General features: G+C 38.3%; 1 protein-coding gene across 1 annotated transcript in view; it reads right to left on the reverse strand.

The window, feature by feature from the left end:
- Positions 1-17716, reverse strand: part of tmeff2b (transmembrane protein with EGF-like and two follistatin-like domains 2b) — a 101336-nt gene that overhangs the window by 48777 nt on the left and 34843 nt on the right. The window contains exons 3-4 of the mRNA XM_052129731.1: positions 15063-15192; positions 937-963 (exon numbers count right to left, since the gene is read on the reverse strand). Of these exons, the coding sequence (XP_051985691.1) occupies positions 937-963; positions 15063-15192 (157 nt within the window). The remainder of the gene's footprint in view (positions 1-936; positions 964-15062; positions 15193-17716) is intronic.

A 17716-nucleotide genomic window follows, 5' to 3' on the forward strand; every position in this document is an offset into this window, starting at 1 on the left:
AGGCTCCCTTCAGCACAGATGCACTGGCACACAGCTGGCCCTGGGGGCTTCTTTGCCACATCTGTGCCTAGGGGAGCCCCCCCAGTGAGCCTACTTGCACAGACACTCTGCAAGGTCAGGGAGGAATCTTAGTAGCACCCTACTGGACACTACCACAACACTGAACTACCCGCTGAAATGGCTGGGACCCTGTCTCGGCTCCTCAACACAAAACCTAAATGAGTGGCTCCTTTTATACCGTATGTCCTGGGGAGTGGCATGAAAATTCCACTCGCTAATTCCCATTGACCTTTTCTCAAAGATCAGAGGTGTTTGGGGCTCCCAAGTGCGACCCCCAGTGTCAATATATCGACACAAGTTCTCATTTCCTCCGACAGAGAACGGAGGTTAAGAAAGTAACCTGGATGTTTTACATGCGTATATCTGTTACATTTTTTTTAATCTGTTACTTTTGTAATTGTTTAACATCTCCTGATCTGAGCTGTTGGCTTCCTGCATTATCTCATTGTTTAAGTCTCTCTCTTCTCTCTCTCCATTCCTTGTTTCTCCATAATTCCCCATTGATCAGACAATCTTTTCTTATCTTTCTTATCACTCATCCCTCACTTTAGAGCCTCTCCTCTTTTCCCTCCCTCCCATTCTCTTTCCTCTCTCTCGACCATTCTTTCTGTCTTGATGTCCTAAATCACCCCATCCTGTATCTCTTTTTAATTAGCCCAACTATAGAGTGTTCTTCATCCAAGATTCAGTTCATAAGCACCACTGACATATTCACATCTATCAGGCCAGGCAGACAGAAGCTGCTGTCATCTGAACACAGTCTGAGCATCTCTGTGTGTGTGTGTGTGTGTGTGTGTGTGTGTGTGTGTGTGTCAAGCGACCGATGAGATCACTGTAATACTCCGTATTAATTAGAGATGAGATGAAAATACTCACCATCATCTCCTGATCCAGAGCCAGCATCTACAAAGCAGAAAAAACAGATGATCAGGAAAACAGAGAATCAGTAAGACTACACGGACATGTTCCTCTACACCATCTCCAACATTGCATCTCATAAAATCGCCCTGTTAATAAATGATAATAATGGGTTTTATGGAATGTCAATTGGCACAAGTATTTAAACACTTACATCAATCTTAAAAATGATATTACATTAGATACTGCAGCAAGCAACATTTATTTTAAAGAAACATAGCACAAGCACACTGTTCCCTGCTGAAAAGGGCCATTCTGGTCAACACCACCGATCCCTATACGCATACTACGCAGTGTGCGTAGGGCACTGATTCCCTAGGAGGTCACCAGAAAGTCCACCGGCTGCCCTTACTCGCACATTATACATTACCACCCCCCACCCTCCCCAGAACTCTGCGTAGGGCATCGGCCAGTGGTAAGTAATTGTTTGGTTCTATCATTCCAAAATTCATAGCCAAAGATAACAACAAAATGTAAAGTAAGTTCGGAGAAAAGTTCAAGCACCATTTGTTTACAAATGTCATATTTTTATCTAATGCAATGTAATGAATATTTTTTAAAGAGTTGTTTAATTGTTTGAATAGTTTTCGGTCCCTGAAATAATTTATCTGTATTTTCTCTTTATTCTTAAATTTCAGATTTGCCCGTCAATAAACAAGATGTTTTAAACAAATTTTGACAAAGTTGGACAGATGGTCCCTTCCTGTTTACTTGGGCTGTTCATGACCACAATACAATGCAAGGTCACCAGACTTCATGTCAAAAATCTGGCTACACAAAACTATTTTGAATGCAGAATAAGCCAGCCTTTTGCCTGTTGTGAGTGCTCATCACTGTTTGCTGTATGCTTGGATTAAAAATACATACTCACTTGTTTTGCCATCTTCCCTATACAACCATATCTAATATGAATCTTTAAAGATTTTTCAGCCTCAGATTCAGTGAAGCATGCAGAGACAGAGATCATCTAGAGCAAAGCTGTGTTTTGTATGATGGTGTCCAGCATGAGATGCTGGAGTCCATATGAAATGTTCTTATAAAATTAACCAGCAGGACTTCTTTGGTCAACAAGCTCCAACAGAAAGACTATTCTGGTTGACCATGGGTAATATTTAGGTCTAACCAATGGTAATATTTAGACAATAAAATATTTTATTTATTTTTGCTATAGAAATTCCCATGACTTTAAAGACTTTTACAAACTTTGGTAACACTACAATAAGGCTCTATTTGTTAACAATAGTAAATGCTTTACAGTATGTATCACAAACATACAATGAACAATATACTTTTATAATAAAAATTACTTTGTGTTACCTTTTTATTTTTAGAGTAACTATTTGCAGTAGGTGAAAATTGCATTCCAATAGTCTAATAGAAACAGACAAATTGAAGACAAACTGTGCCCCCATTGTTGCTCTGGTTTCGTGTGGTGTAAAGACAGCAGATATGCTTTTTTTCATGTGGACGACCCTGGTTCAATTTCGCCTTTTGTCCCACTTTTTCCGATCCTGTTTCCTGTCTTAACTCTAAATATTTCCTTTAATACTTCTAATAATAATACATTAAAATGAATAGAAAGGTTGATTTTCTCAGTGATTTGGTCACGGTGAAAGTCATTGAGACAAAGATTTAATCCAGTAATGTTATGTATACCCTGTCTTGTTCCACCGTTGCCCTTTTGTTTACCATTTTTGTCACTTTTGTACTCCTTAGTTTTCACTTTTGGCCCTTTTGTAGCTCCACTGTCTCCTTGTTAGCTTTCGTTCATTGTTTGCACCTGCCCTCATTTGTTTGCCTTTGGTTTCTGTCAATCACCTTGTTATCTTGTTTGAGTCCTGTTTGTTCATTGGCCCCTTTGTCCCACATTCTTGTATTTAAACCCTGTCTGTTTGTTCAGTCTCTGTCAGTCGTTGTTTGTGTATGGATGTTACTGTTAGCTCCCTGTTTCCAGCTCGAGCTCCCTGTGTCTACCCTCTCGTTCGTGGTTCCTGGTCCCCTTGTTTATCTCCCCGTGTCCTTCCAAGGTTATGTCTCTGTTTTCCCATTGTGCACCTTTGTTTTGTTCCCGTGTATTGTTATTTTTATTGTCACAATAAAAGCCGCGTTTGGATCCTACCTGCAGTCTGCCTTCTTCTGATTACCCACATCGTAACAAGTAAATTGTAGTAAACATGTTTTTGGCCATATTTTTCATGCAATTATACATGGTATTACTGCAGTGATATGGTGTTAATATTGTAATCATGTTTTTAATTTTGTGGTTGCTATTATTTTAATATAAAAAATATATTAAAATAATATATTTTAATATTAAAAAATTCAATATATCAAAATATAATGGTGATACTATAGTTACTATAGTAAAACCATGGTACATTTTTGTAAGGAATGGTTAGGATTAGGTTAAGGGATAGCGGTTGGTGTAGGGTGAATGTGGGACTCTAAATAAATACAATAAAGATTCTGCAGTGATGCCCCTATACTTTATTTTAGTTTTTAATTAGGGGTGTAAATAGTATCTGCCACTATTTGCACTGGGGTTCAAATAGCATCGAACACTATTTGTACTTAGTGCAGAGAAGATGCTTTTGGTTGCTATTTACTTGTGTAAATAGTATCTATCTACTTTTTCTTTTTTCCTTTTTGACCAGCATAAACCAACCTGAAACATCAGGCATATTTGCTGTGGTCTTATCCAATATTTCAGCAAGGAAAAATGGATAGAAACATCCCTGACATCATGCTAAATGAAAGTTCTTCAATACAAGTCAACGTGACAGTGTATATTTCAAAGAGTGGTCTATTTAGCCCTACTTAAAAGCAGCATTTCTGGAATGCTAAAGTACATCAGTGGCTTCTAATTCTAGAACATTCCCGGACTCTGGAGTAAGGCTGAGAGCTTTCATCTCAGTAGTGACAAAAAATGTAATACTGAAATGACCTATGAGAGTAGTTAAATAAGAAAATTAGGACATAAATTGAGCTTTTATGAGCCCAAGCATATTTAATCCATAGCACAGGGATCTAGTGGGCGAAAAATGAAAATAACTATGGAGGGAAATGTATACATTAGAGAGGGAGGGGAGGAGGGGGACAAAAAATGAGAAAGAGTCTGGCTGTCACCTCATTTCCAATTTTTAACACTTATAAATCTGCCCTTTGGCAGCATCTGTACTTCTCAAAATATAAATAATGGAGTTCTGGTGGTTTAATTTGAGGCGAAAACAAAGAGTAGCCCCAGATAGCCCCACTTTCTCTCTCTCTTGCTAGAGTTCAAGGGTGTAGCCATTATGACTAGACTTTACTGCGGCTCTTTTGCTCTCTCTCTCTCTCTCTCTCTCTTGCTCTCCGACTTTCTCGCCAGCCACCACTTGGCTCAACGGCAGCTTTGGGAAAGTCTGACATTCATCAATTTGTTATGATGGAGAGGAGCAGCTTATAGCTCTCTGCCCTCATTCAAAACCCTCCCATCAATCTCCCCACCAATTATTCCCCGCCCAGAATAAATATAAATCTTCGTTTGAGATGGCCACAGGAAGGCAAGGCCTTAATGTGTTATTCCCTTAATTTCGAACCGCTCCTATCTCCTCCTCAACCTTTAAATTTCATACTTTCTCTCCCTCTCTTTTCCAAACTTCTGTGTCCCCTGCTGGGTCAGGGGTAATACAAATAGTCTGAGATATGTAGATTAGGATAAGGTCGTTCATATTCATGAGGCTGTGATTTTAATAAGGGACTCAATTACAGGCTCACATTACTCTACCTGTGACTCTGTCTTCTGCTGTCTGGAACTGAATGAGAGAAAGCGTTTATAGTGGTGCTGTTTATTCAGAGTCAAATTTTTTCATCTCTCCCACCATGTTTTTCCATAATTAGACAAATTATTTGTCTGGGTCTGTCCTGCTGGTATTACATCAGACTGACTCTATCTCCAACCATCTCTCTCTCTCTTTCTCCAAGTCTCTTTCTCTCCCTGTCTCTCTCTTTGCCTGTCTCTCTTTCTCAAACTGCTCTGTGGGGACCGTCTAGATGTTCTGATGGATTATCCTAATGATGACTGTTCCGATTCAATCTTCCACCAGCTTTGCCCCTTCCCCAACACAACACAACACACTGATTTATAACTACTCCCCCATATCTTTCTCCCCTTTATAATTAATAGGAGATCAATTGGAGAACAGTGTGACCTGTGTTTTTCTGTATCCTAACACTGACAGGTTTGTGCACACACATACAAAACACTTAGAGCACATGCAATGATTTGTGGCCTGTGAGGAAATGTAGCCCACTTTACTTGACACTGATTACTGCCTTTGCCTCTCAATAACCCTGCATCTCTGCAACACACACACACACACACACACACACTTGCATCTCATGAAATTTCAGTGAGAAAGTAATGAATCCTGTTCTGTCCTGAATTGTTATTCTATTATTTTTTAATTGTCTTAAAAATATTTTGAAAATTTTACACCATCTGGGCATTTTGTTGAATATGTAAGAGTGTTTGATGAAATTTCCATGCATTCAAGGGTTAAGATAAAAAGTCTGGGGCAAATGTAAAACATTAAAATGTATACGTTAGGGGCATTTGAAAACAATAAATAATACATGATGAAAGCCTGGCAAAAGTTTCCAAAAAAGGTTTAAAGGGACCTTCATATAACAAAAAAGAAAAAAGTTTGACCCAGGGACATAAAAGTTCCCATAGCTGAAGAAACACCAATATATCTTCATTCCAGACTGAATTTGTCTTCTTCCTCATTTTTTCTGATAAAAAATGACCAAATGTTGGCTAATCCAGAGACAGAGGACTAAAAGAGGACATAGTAACTGAACCAAAATAGTTTGTGTGTCCTCACAAAAAGCCACCTCTAATGAGAAGAAGCAAGTGTGTCTTTGTGTGTGTGTGTGTGTGTGTGTGTGTGTGTGTGTGTGTGTAAGAGAGAGGTGGAGAATGTGGCACAAAGTCATTTGCCATTATAGTGGTAAACAACCCAGATTGTGATTCCCCTGAGCTTTTCTGAATAGTTCTTTTAAAGCTGTGTCTCTTTTTACCTCAGATAATTGATCAGATAATGTAGAGCTAAACCTGTAGCAAACAAACTAACACAACTTTTGATTTGAGAAATATATTAGTGTATGTTGAAATTAACATTAACACAAATTTATAAAAGCTGTAAAAGTATTGTGTATTGTTTGTTGATGTTAACTAATGTTGTAAACTAATGTTAACAAATAGAACCTTATTGTAAAATGTTGCCATCTATTTTCAATTATTTACTCGAGTGCCACTATGATGCAATGCATTTTAATTATCTATATTATTATTTGTTATAATGTATATTTTATTTATAATTATTTAAATATATCTATTTATAACTACTTAATTATTATTTATAAAATTATTTTTATTTGAAGGGCTTTCTAAGCAAATATTTATATATGCGATCAATTGCAATTAATTCAATTAAAACTTTAAAAAAAAAATGCTAAAAACGTTAATCGATTGACAGCTCTAGTTATTACATATTTAAATTTCTGTGAACATTAGTGTATAAGTTCCTTTCCTGGCAACTGCTGTTACTCTAATCTCTCTCTCTCTCTCTCTCTCTCTCTCTCTCTCTCTCTCTCTCTCTCTCTCTTTATTTCTATCCTCCTTTCCCTCTAATATAGTATCAAATTAAATGGGTTGGTATTGGAGTAGGCTGACATTCTGCTATCACAAGATTACCTGAAGCATCACACTGTCAAAATGTCAGTCAATCTTACATCTAAAACGGTCTGTCTCCCTGAGCATAACATTCTACAGTATAACTTGCAATAAATGTCTTTGTAAAAGTAACATTGTGTCCTAACCAGTCATGACACAACCAATAAATTATATTATAGCATGATTATATTAAAGTATGGGTATTATGTCAACATTTTACTAGGCTAATTTCAAGTTGCGCTCAGTAAATTTTTCCTTATTAAAAACATTTAGTTCTAAAGAAATGAATAGTAATTTTGCCACATATGTTTAAAATCATGACCACTCACATGAGATGAAGTCCCCAGTCATATCATTTACCTTATAAAAGCTGTTTTATTTAACATGGACAGGGTAACCACATGGGAGCTGCAATGTTAGGATCACATGATAAGCAGAATACTACTTGCTTAATCTCAGTAACCATCGTATCATTGGACATTTCATATTATAGATTAAATAAATCAAATTTCTACATTGGCATTGGTAAATGAAAACTATTGAATGATGCTGTATCCATGCCCCTATATGTCAGTGTCAGCCCTAGACCACATACATAAGACATATTTTGAGTGCACCTTAAAAAAGTATCCATATACAGTCAAAGTATCCAAAAACATAAAACATACTTGCGTGAAAGTAATAAAGTTTCCACATTTAATTGTACTAATGTTCAGTGTTGTGGGTAATGCATTATAAGTAACGCAAGTTACGTAATCAAATAACTTTTTCAAGTAATGAGTAAAGAAACTTTAATTTCTTATTTTTTATTTTAGACCATAATGTCAAAGTTACTTTTTAAATAAAGTAACACATTTATTTTGTACACCTCTACTTTCCCTGTATTGTGAGAAATCAGGAGTAAAAGTGTGCAAACTTTGGGCAGGAGAGGTAGTGCATGATGGGCATTGTAGTTCAATAGAGTGTTAGGCCAGAGACTGTTTAGCAGAGATGAGTCACTTCTTTTTAAATTAATGGGAGAAATTGGAATACCGACGCTCGAAGAAGCTCTATCACAGTCAATGGATGTAGAAGGAAGTTCCACCTCGCAGGTAAAAAAGCCAATCAGCTTTTAGATACAGACATCACCTGTCAATCAGCTCACTAACATGCATGCACATTAGCTATACAAGCCGGGAAAATTGTGTGTTTTAGAGTAATATGAGGTCAGCATTCGGTTGAGTGAACTACGATTGATTCATGTGTTAATACACAGAGCATTAAAAAATCAGGAAACGCATTTAGGCAGAGGGGTTATAAGACTAGTATTCCACTGGCCACGACATGATACACAGGGTGAAATACTTACTCAACTCACTGACATATGTATCCAAATTGCTCCGTGTAACAGCTCCCCGTAACTGGGAGAATGGGATGAGAAAAGCTGACTCTGGATCAGTGGCTCCAAGCAACTTTCTACATCAATTGTGTATGCAGAGAAAATGTCCTAAAATGTTCTAAAAAGATTTGACATTTTGTTTTATAAAAAAAACAAGTAGTTTGATTCATGAAACAAACCGTTTTTATTACATTTTGGTAGCATTAAAAACGTTTCCATTCAAGTTGTATCAACATGCGCCTTTGAAGTTGTATGCGGTCAACAAGTGGCGTCTATACACACTGTGGATCAACTCAAAACAAGCATGTACTGAGATTACTTTTATCCTGACTGAATTTTATCCTGACTTTTGAAAAACATCATAAGTTGACTCTGACATTGTCGATGGGCACAGAACATGATAACATATAATGCAGGTTCAAGTGTTGGACTTTGCTGCTTTAAGACAGAGGTTATTCTTCATTATTCATATTGGCTACCATGTTGATGGAAAAACAAATCATGCATATTCATGTCATTGATTCTTTATTATAAATATGATGTGTGAAGACCTACTTTCTAAATATCTGTTTGCTTACTATGTTGTTTTGTCATGAGTTTTGAACAGTAGCTAGCATGACCTGTAATTTCTGTTGTACGCAATGTATGGCTCAATAGAATGGAATGCATAGCATAGCAAAAGAGAAATTGGCTGAGAAAAAAGTATCGCAAAAATAATGCAAAGGTAACGTAATGCTTTACTTTCCATAAAAATGAACTTTTAAATTAATTAAGTTACTTTTTAAGGAGTAACGCAATATTCTAAGGCGTTATTTTAAAAGTAAGTAACTGCTTAAGTTACAAGGCCCTATTTTCGTGCTATGCTGTACGACTGTATGCTACACATTATCCAATTTTGTATGCTTGTGTAGTAGTGTTTGCACTATCTGTAGCCGATATGGGAGGTCGATGATAATGAAGTGACACAACATTTACAGTGTAATTTGCCATTTTTGTGAGAAATGAGTCATTGTGCTTGAAACGTTTGAAAACCATCTCTATTTTCAGTACAAACTCAGTCCGTGCATTTTCTGTTTGGGGTTCCACCAGCAGGTGATATTAAGGTGTATGTCTAAACTCTGGAATTAAAGTGGAAGATTAAATTATGTCTCTGACAATTGTGGTTAATGCTGTTCTGTGTTAGTAGATGTAATGATGTGAGGAAGAGGCAGACGGGTGGTTCGGATCCAAATGCGGTTTATTGATCAACAATAAAAAGAACACAAACACTGGAACAAAATAAAAATCCACGAGGGGAAAAACAAACTAAACACGAGATACATACAACGAGAGAACAGGCAGCGAACATCTACGAGAGGCAGGGAAATCCTCGAACGAATAAACAGACAGCTGGGAACATGAGCAAGGAACGAGATGCATACGAGAACATGAAATGTCAACATTCAACACGAAACGTTGACGCACGACAAAGGGAAGGGGAAACAGCGGGGTTTAAATAAAGAGACACGGTAATGACAAAATGACAGACAGGTGCGGACAATAACACGCAGACAGGGCTGGAAACGACAGGAAGAAGGGAAGTGTAGTTTTCACGGAGACAGTGGAACACGGGCGGACAACAAGGAAGACATGACAGGGAGCGTGAACGGTAAAACAGAAAACATGGGGCGGACAACAAGGGAGTGTGACATGGAAAGTGACTAGAGACGGGTGAAACAGAAAACACGGGGCAGACGACACGAAACACGGTGCAGACGCCATGAAACACGGTGGAGACAACACAAAACACGGTGCAGGTGAGCGAGACTGTAACAGTAGATCAATATGATTAATTATACTTACATCTCTATAATATTAAGGAGCCGAAATATTATTTGTCAAGACGAGCACTGCCTTTTCCAGGCATATAAAAAGAGCATTGCATTGAGGTATTTCTGACATTCAAGAAGGACACAGTAACTCTGCTACACAAGGTAAGACACAAATGGTCTATATTTCTACTGCCTTCTAATGTCTTGCATACAGGACATTTAAACTGCCAACTTCTTATGAATGGGCTGTCTTCATTTACTGCTGTTGCTTGACAATTAAATGGTTAGTTCACCCAAAAATAAACATTCGCTTTAGATGATAAGGTGTGTATGACTTTCTTTCTTCTGCTGAACACAAACAAAGGTTTTTAGTAGAATATGATCATGTCATGATTTCAAGCTCGATTACACTTCCTAGTTCTTGAAGCTTGAGCAGAGTGCTAGATGGCGCTATAGGAAGTGTAATCGAGCTTGAACTCATGAGCTCCAAGGAGACTGCTGTGAAGATGTACTGTGAAAAAGGAGTTACATTTTCAGTCTGTTCTCACCCAAAACCAACTGGATCACTTCAGAAGACAATGATTAAATCACTGGTGTATGATGGATTATATTTAAGTTAACACATCCAAACAGAAGAAAATTTATATTTTAACATTGTGGACACATGAGATTTCACTGTCGGCCGAGCTTTCTAGTTTTGGGAGATTTCCATAAATTTTCTCCATAAACTATGAACCAAACAAACCAACTCCAGGATGATTTGCAACATTACAAACTTTGAAGCAAATTTTCTCAAATTAATTAAAAAGTGAAAATTAATAAATAATAATAAAGTATTCCTATTAAAAAATTTAATCAAGAATATTCAGATATGTGTCGAAATAAGTAACTTGAAAGTGTAGGAAGAGCGACTCGATTTCTTAATTTGCAATGCTTCATGCAATTGGGCAGTCACAGCTGGAAATGAAAAAAAAAACTAATTTTGCTGTCACGATCACACGCGTTGGGACATTTGTGACTTTTCAGTAACAATATCGTAATTCTTTAATTTGTAATTCTCACATTCTAATGTTGCTATGCATCTTTGCTACATTACCAGTTCAACAACTGTCAGTGTTATCATTCAGAACCAACTGTGTCTACCCTGTATTTCACCCAGCACCAGGTGCAGTTGTCACTCTCATAGTCATTAGCCGTTAGTGAATGATCATTACTTTAGCTCATAACCGCCATTAACGCCTCCATGGTGTGGCTCTAGAAACCCGAGTACCATCACAAGTTAGCACTTAGGTCACCGGCATCATTCAGATTGAACGTGCTGTCCTGGAGAACCGCTGGGTGTTATGCTGTGGAATGTTGCGACTGTAGGCGTTTGAGCACATGGGCATATCATTGCTCTCTGCTTATGGGAGTTCAAAGTTATATTTATCTTTGAATGTTTTGCAGCTTTCTGGCAACGCTTTAAAGCCAATGAATGAGAATGGCTTTATTATGAGCCTGAACACTGATAAAAAAGAAAAGAAAAAGAAAAAGGAGGAACGGCAGATTTTGGTTATTGACCAATAAAGCTAAGCGACAAAAAGTGTTCCCAGCTAAAAAATACAAGTATTAAAACCTTTTCCAAACATTCAGTTTTGTTTGAGGGAACTAGACTTTAAAGTTATTAAGTTTAAAAGTTATGTTAAGTTACCAATTTACATAAGTTTACAACTTAATTTCTATTAACAACTTAACATTCTTTGAATGTTGATTTGTAATGTTTCAAGTTGTGTTGCTGAAAACCCTTGATGAATTTCCAAGCTGGTCCTAGTTGGCCATACTGGTCATTGCAGGTCTAATGCTGGTTAACTGGAGGACATTTGATTTTAATTTCTTTTTATTTGACCAGACGAGTCACTTAAAAACAAAATTCTTTGTGCTTGTCTGAGTTTGCTACAGGATCCATTTTTTTACATTGGACATTAAGTGGCGACTCATCATAGTACCAAAATTGCTTATTGTAAATATCGCAAAATTATTTGATCAAACATAAAACATTTATTAATATTACAATGAACTGTAACATCCGAGGTAGTTACCCCTCCTACCATACAAGGAGCCCTCTCCCAAATACTCACTCTTTACCGTTTGTTCATTGGTTACTTCCTGTTTGAACTATATAAATACCATGCTGTTTCCACTGTCACATTGCGAAGTATTGCCAGCTTACCCTGCCTTGTGGTTTTCCATTACCATTGCTGATTGTTTATTTGTTAAGACCATTGCCTGTTTTCCTGGATTTACTGATTTTTGGAAACCCCTTTGTTTTGTTTCGCTTGTTGGACTGTCTTTTTGGTTTATTGGATTATACCGCCTGCATAACAACTACCTCTATTTGTCTGCCGATTTGGATTGTTTGATTGTGTTCTAATAAACTTCCAGCACACGGATCCTAACACCGTCTCCATGGCCAGTTCAGTACATGAAGAGCATATGCCCGATTTCTAAATTTGATGGTTTCATGCCCTCGACAGAAAATAATTCACAACACAAAGTAATCTGTGTCAAAAAACATGTTTATCCTCATTGCAAGTGAACCTGTATTTAAAATAGTCTGGGTCATTATTTTTTGTATTTTTATGTTTCATTCATGGCTTTCAAAGATGTGTGGTATGTCACGCAATCTGTCATGTTGGCATCTATGTAATTTGGCTGGCTTCTACCAAGTGAATTTGCGGCAAAATACTGTTAAGTTTAATTGGACACTTCCTTACATAAACAAAAGATATGGGAAATGTGCATCCTAACTATGCATGATTATATACAGGTGAAACTCGAAAAATTAGAATATCGTGCAAAAGTTCATTAATTTCAGTAATTCAACTTAAAAGGTGAAACTAATATATTATATAGACTCATTACAAGCAAAGTAAGATATTTCAAGCCTTTATTTGATATAATTTTGATGATTATGGCTTACAGCTTATGAAAACCCCAAATTCTGAATCTCAGAAAATTTGAATATTACATGAAATCAATAAAAAAAGGATTTTAAATACAGAAATGTCGGCCCTCTGAAAAGTATAATCATGCATATGTACTCAGTACTTGGTTTGGGCCCCTTTTGCATTAATTACTGCCTCAATGCGGCGTGGCATGGATGCTATCAGCCTGTGGCACTGCTGAGGTGTTATGGAAGACCAAGATGCTTCAATAGCGGCCTTCAGCTCTTCTGCATTGTTTGGTCTCATGTCTCTCATCTTTCTCTTGGCAATGCCCCATAGATTCTCTATGGGGTTCAGGTCAGGCGAGTTTGCTGGCCAATCAAGCACAGTAATACCATGGTCATTGAACCAGGTTTTGGTACTTTTGGCAGTGTGGGCAGGTGCCAAGTCCTGCTGGAAAATGAAGTCAGCATCTCCATAAAGCTTGTCTGCTGAAGGAAGCATGAAGTGCTCTAAAATGTCCCAGCAGACGGCTGCGTTGACTCTGGACTTAATAAAGCACAGTGGACCAACACCAGCCGATGACATGGCTCCCCAAACCAACACAGACTGTGGAAACTTCACACTGGACTTCAAGCATCTTGGATTGTGTGCCTCTCCATTCTTCCTCCAGACTCTGGGACCTTAGTTTCCAAATGAGATGCAAAATTTGCTCTCATCAGAAAAGAGGACTTTGGACCACTGAGCAACAGACCAATTCTTTTTTCTTTAGCCCAGGTAAGACGTTTGACATTTGAAGCCCATGTCCAGGACCCGTCTGTGTGTGGTGGCTCTTGATGCAGTAACTCCAGCCTCAGTCCACTCCTTGTGAAGCTCCCCACACATTTGAATGGCCTTTTCCTGACAATCCTCTCCAGGCTATGGTCATCCCTGCTGCTTGTGCACCTTTTTCTTCCACACTTTTCCCTTCCACTTAACTTTCTATTAATGTGCTTTGATACAGCACTTTGAGAACATCCAACTTTTTTGCAATTACCTTTTGAGGCTTTCCCTCCTTGTGGAGGGTGTCAATGATGGTTTTCTGCACAACTGTCAGGTCAGCAGTCTTCCCCATGATTGTGAATTCAACTGAACCAGACTGAGAGACCATTTAAAGGGCCAGGAACCCTTTGCAGGTGTTTAGCTGATTAGAGTGTGACACTTTGAGCCTACAATACTGAACCTTTTCACAATATTCTAATTTTCTGAGATTCTGAATTTGGGGTTTTCATAAGCTGTAAGCCATAATCATCAAAATTATATCAAATAAAGGCTTGAAATATCTTACTTTGCTTGTAATGAGTCTACATAATATATTAGTTTCACCTTTTAAGTTGAATTACTGAAATTAATTAACTTTTGCACGATATTCTAATTTTTCGAGTTTCACCTGTAATTAATTGCATTTCTATAATTTTCATTTAGCATCAGAACAGACCTTATTTTTTATTGGCCTGTGTAAAAATAGTTCAACTTTGAATGCACAGCAGTCAGTTTTAAAATAATTGACCAATCGGATGACTCTGGAAGTGGGATAGAAATTCATAAATCTATTGAGATAATAATTAAGGAGTTTATAATGCCTATAAACGTGCCATCAATTCAATTACATTGCATTTTGTCTAGTATTTTTAAATGCTAGTTTTGTAAAACATGTTACACTATCATGATGAGAACTTTCAGCAAATATAACACTAATGTTTTTAACATTTACACAGCCTTTACATTTCATTAGCCAAAGTGTTTGGAAATATAATTTTCCATTTTTTTATACTAACATTTACACAGTCTTTAAAATGTTTTGAAACAATTCCACTTTTTAAATTCAAATTTATTTAACTCATGGCAAATAACTTATTAATTTGAGCCAATATTCTAAAAAGTCATCAATGGGAGATTAATGCTGAATGCTTAGGTCAACCACACACTTCAAGACAGAAGGATGTCACCCTGCACACTTTACACAACTTATCACAAACCAGGTATGTTCACTCCCCACCCAAACTGTATCAGTGATGCTGAAATTCTGTTCTCACACAAACTTACTCACATATCAACGTGAAAGTAACACGACACATATAATGTTTAATTGCTGAGGTGATACTAAACTTGCATCTATAAACATATGTGCATTTTAATATTCAATGACTCTATAACATGAAAGGACAAGAAGCTTCAGTCTTTGTGTGCACTTGGCTTAAGACACATGGACATACCAACAGGACAGGCACCCTCTGACACCTCCAGCACCTCTGTCTGAAGTTTACAGGCGTCTTTGCGCAGGAGACAGTGGTTCTCATAGCTTTCTCCATTAGATCCACACACTGGAGCATAGTCAGTGCTGCACTGTAAAGAGAGAGAGAGAGAGAGAGAGAGAGAGAGAGAGCGAGAGAGAGAGAGAGAGAGAGAGAGAGAGAGCACAGGTGTCACAGATGCATGTTTCTGTTGTAAATGTTTAATAGTTGAGATCAGATGAGGACAAACTTTAATTACTCTACACCAGCACTACGGAAAACGAGACACAGGTTCAGATGTACCAAGCGAAGAGTGAAAGAGTGGCTATATTATTATACCTGGCCATGACACCTGAAGAACACACACGCACACACGCACGCACGCACGCACACACACACACGTGTTGGTGTTGGTGTTGATTTAAATTATGGGGACACTAGAAACATTAACGATTTAAATTATGGGGACACTAGAAACATCCTCATAAACCACATTTAAGGCATAATATCCTTGTAATTACCAGTTTGTAACCTTAAAAAAAAAAATCCTCGTAAACCACCCAAACACACCCACGTGTGCACACACACTCTCTGGCATCATGCACCTATTTTTGTGGCAGCACCTGGAGCAATCCTGGCTCACTTGGGGACCTACACAATTTGTCCATTCAATTTAGTTTTGTTTTAATTCATTTTCACTCTATGATTGTTAGCTTTAGTTTCGTAAATTTGTTGTTGATTTCTGGTTTCAGTGGTTAATGCATTAACGCTTAAATAAGTTTATTGCTGCAAACGTTCTCAGAGCTGTCTAGTTTTATCAATATCTATATACTTTATATATAAAATACATTACTGTGCAAAAGATTTAGGCTTACATTTTTTTTGTATAGTTTTCCTTTATTAATTAAAGTCATACTAAGTCAAGTAAACAGAAAAAAAGCTAAATCAATATTTGGTGTGACCACCTTTCTCTTCAAAACAGCACCAATTCTCCTAGGTACACCCGGACAAAGTTCTTTTATCTAATTAGGCTGTCTCGATTGCTTCTTTATTTTCATGTAACCCATACTGACTCACTGAATGTGAGTTCATGTCAGGGCCACTGCCAGGGGCAGAGGAGACCCCTACCAGCCACTGAAATGCTGCCGACCGAGAGCAGGGAGGGGCTCACTATCGACCGCCTGGAGCGGGAGAAGCGCTGCCAGGGGCAGGGGAGACCCCTTCTATTCCCCCAGAACGTGGCGGGGTGTTCCATCCACCAGGGGCTGGAGGACTGCCTCCGATACGCCTGGTGAGGCACGGCTGTCATCCACTAGAGGGTGGAGGAGTGGCCGAGGACCAAGCTATTGCGTATCGGAGAACCGGCAAGTAAGTGTTCTTTTTCTTTCTTTCTCTCTCTCTCCTCTCTCTCTTCCACTGCCACTCCGCGTTGGCCTTTTCCCTCTCTTTTAAATTGTACTGTTTTTTTTTTGTTGGGGTGTACTGCACTGTTACAGGGAGTACCCCCCTGTTTTCATTATTGTTTCCCTCCCCATGTCCCCTCCCAGATTCAAGAAGGCGGGGATGACCTGCCGGCAGACGGGGCATAAGGCACACCCTCCCCTAGGGAAAGAGGGGGGTGGGGATGTACGTCATGCCGGGGGCTCCCCGGCCTGAGAGAACAAGGGAGGAATGTGATAGGGCGGAAGGCCCTTTTACAAGTGATTTTACACACACGGCCCCTTATCAGGCTAATCAAGCCTCCGAGATGGATAAAGGATGACTGCGGACAGTGGTCCGACAGAGAGAGAACGTTTAGGGGCAGCTGTCCATCCTATGTGTGTGTTGGTGTCTTTTGGTTTATTTCTTTATTAAACTATTATTTATATTGTCAAGCCGGTTCTCGCCTCCTCCTTTCCATCGAACTGCTTTACATTTGTGACTCAGCAGAAGCCACCCTTTGGCTCAAAAATCATGCCTCCTCAGTTTTACTGGGCATGAGACTTCTGCACACACACACACACACACACACACATACATCCACACACACACAGGATGAGGGGAGAATAACACATAACCGCTGGTGTTGTTGTTGCCAGCTGTGGTGTTGTGCCCGGAGGAAACAGGTGACCCAAAGGCAAGAGCACAGAAGGTGAACCAGTTTCACACTCATATATCAAGCCCACAGAAGCAGAGAGATGTTATTTACATCAGCCATTAGAGAAGAGGTCATATATCTATCTGTAATACACACATACACACACACAACTGACATAATCAAACACACTATAACATCACACACAGCAAACACAGAAGTGCTGACAAATGGCCGTAAAAGGAAATGAGAGCAAAAGTGAGAAGGACAAAGAGAAAATGGCATACACACATAGAGAAAGACAGAAACATGGGATGGGAGAGGGGCTCTTTGAAAGTTTGAATGTAATAGTGCGACTTACAAATGCCGCCAGCAACAAAGAATGTGATGATGTAAATCAGAACAAGCTGAATTTATTTGCACTTCCCATTGATATCGACATCCATGTTATATGGGTTTAACATTCACGCACACTTATGTGTACAACATGTGGGTGATTCTAGAGGTGGCCATAGACTGTTACAACAGGTATCAGCATACAAAAATTAAAAGAGAAAAAAAA

The sequence above is a fragment of the Xyrauchen texanus genome, chromosome 7, assembly GCF_025860055.1.
Source record: "Xyrauchen texanus isolate HMW12.3.18 chromosome 7, RBS_HiC_50CHRs, whole genome shotgun sequence".
In the NCBI taxonomy this organism is placed as follows: domain Eukaryota; kingdom Metazoa; phylum Chordata; class Actinopteri; order Cypriniformes; family Catostomidae; genus Xyrauchen; species Xyrauchen texanus.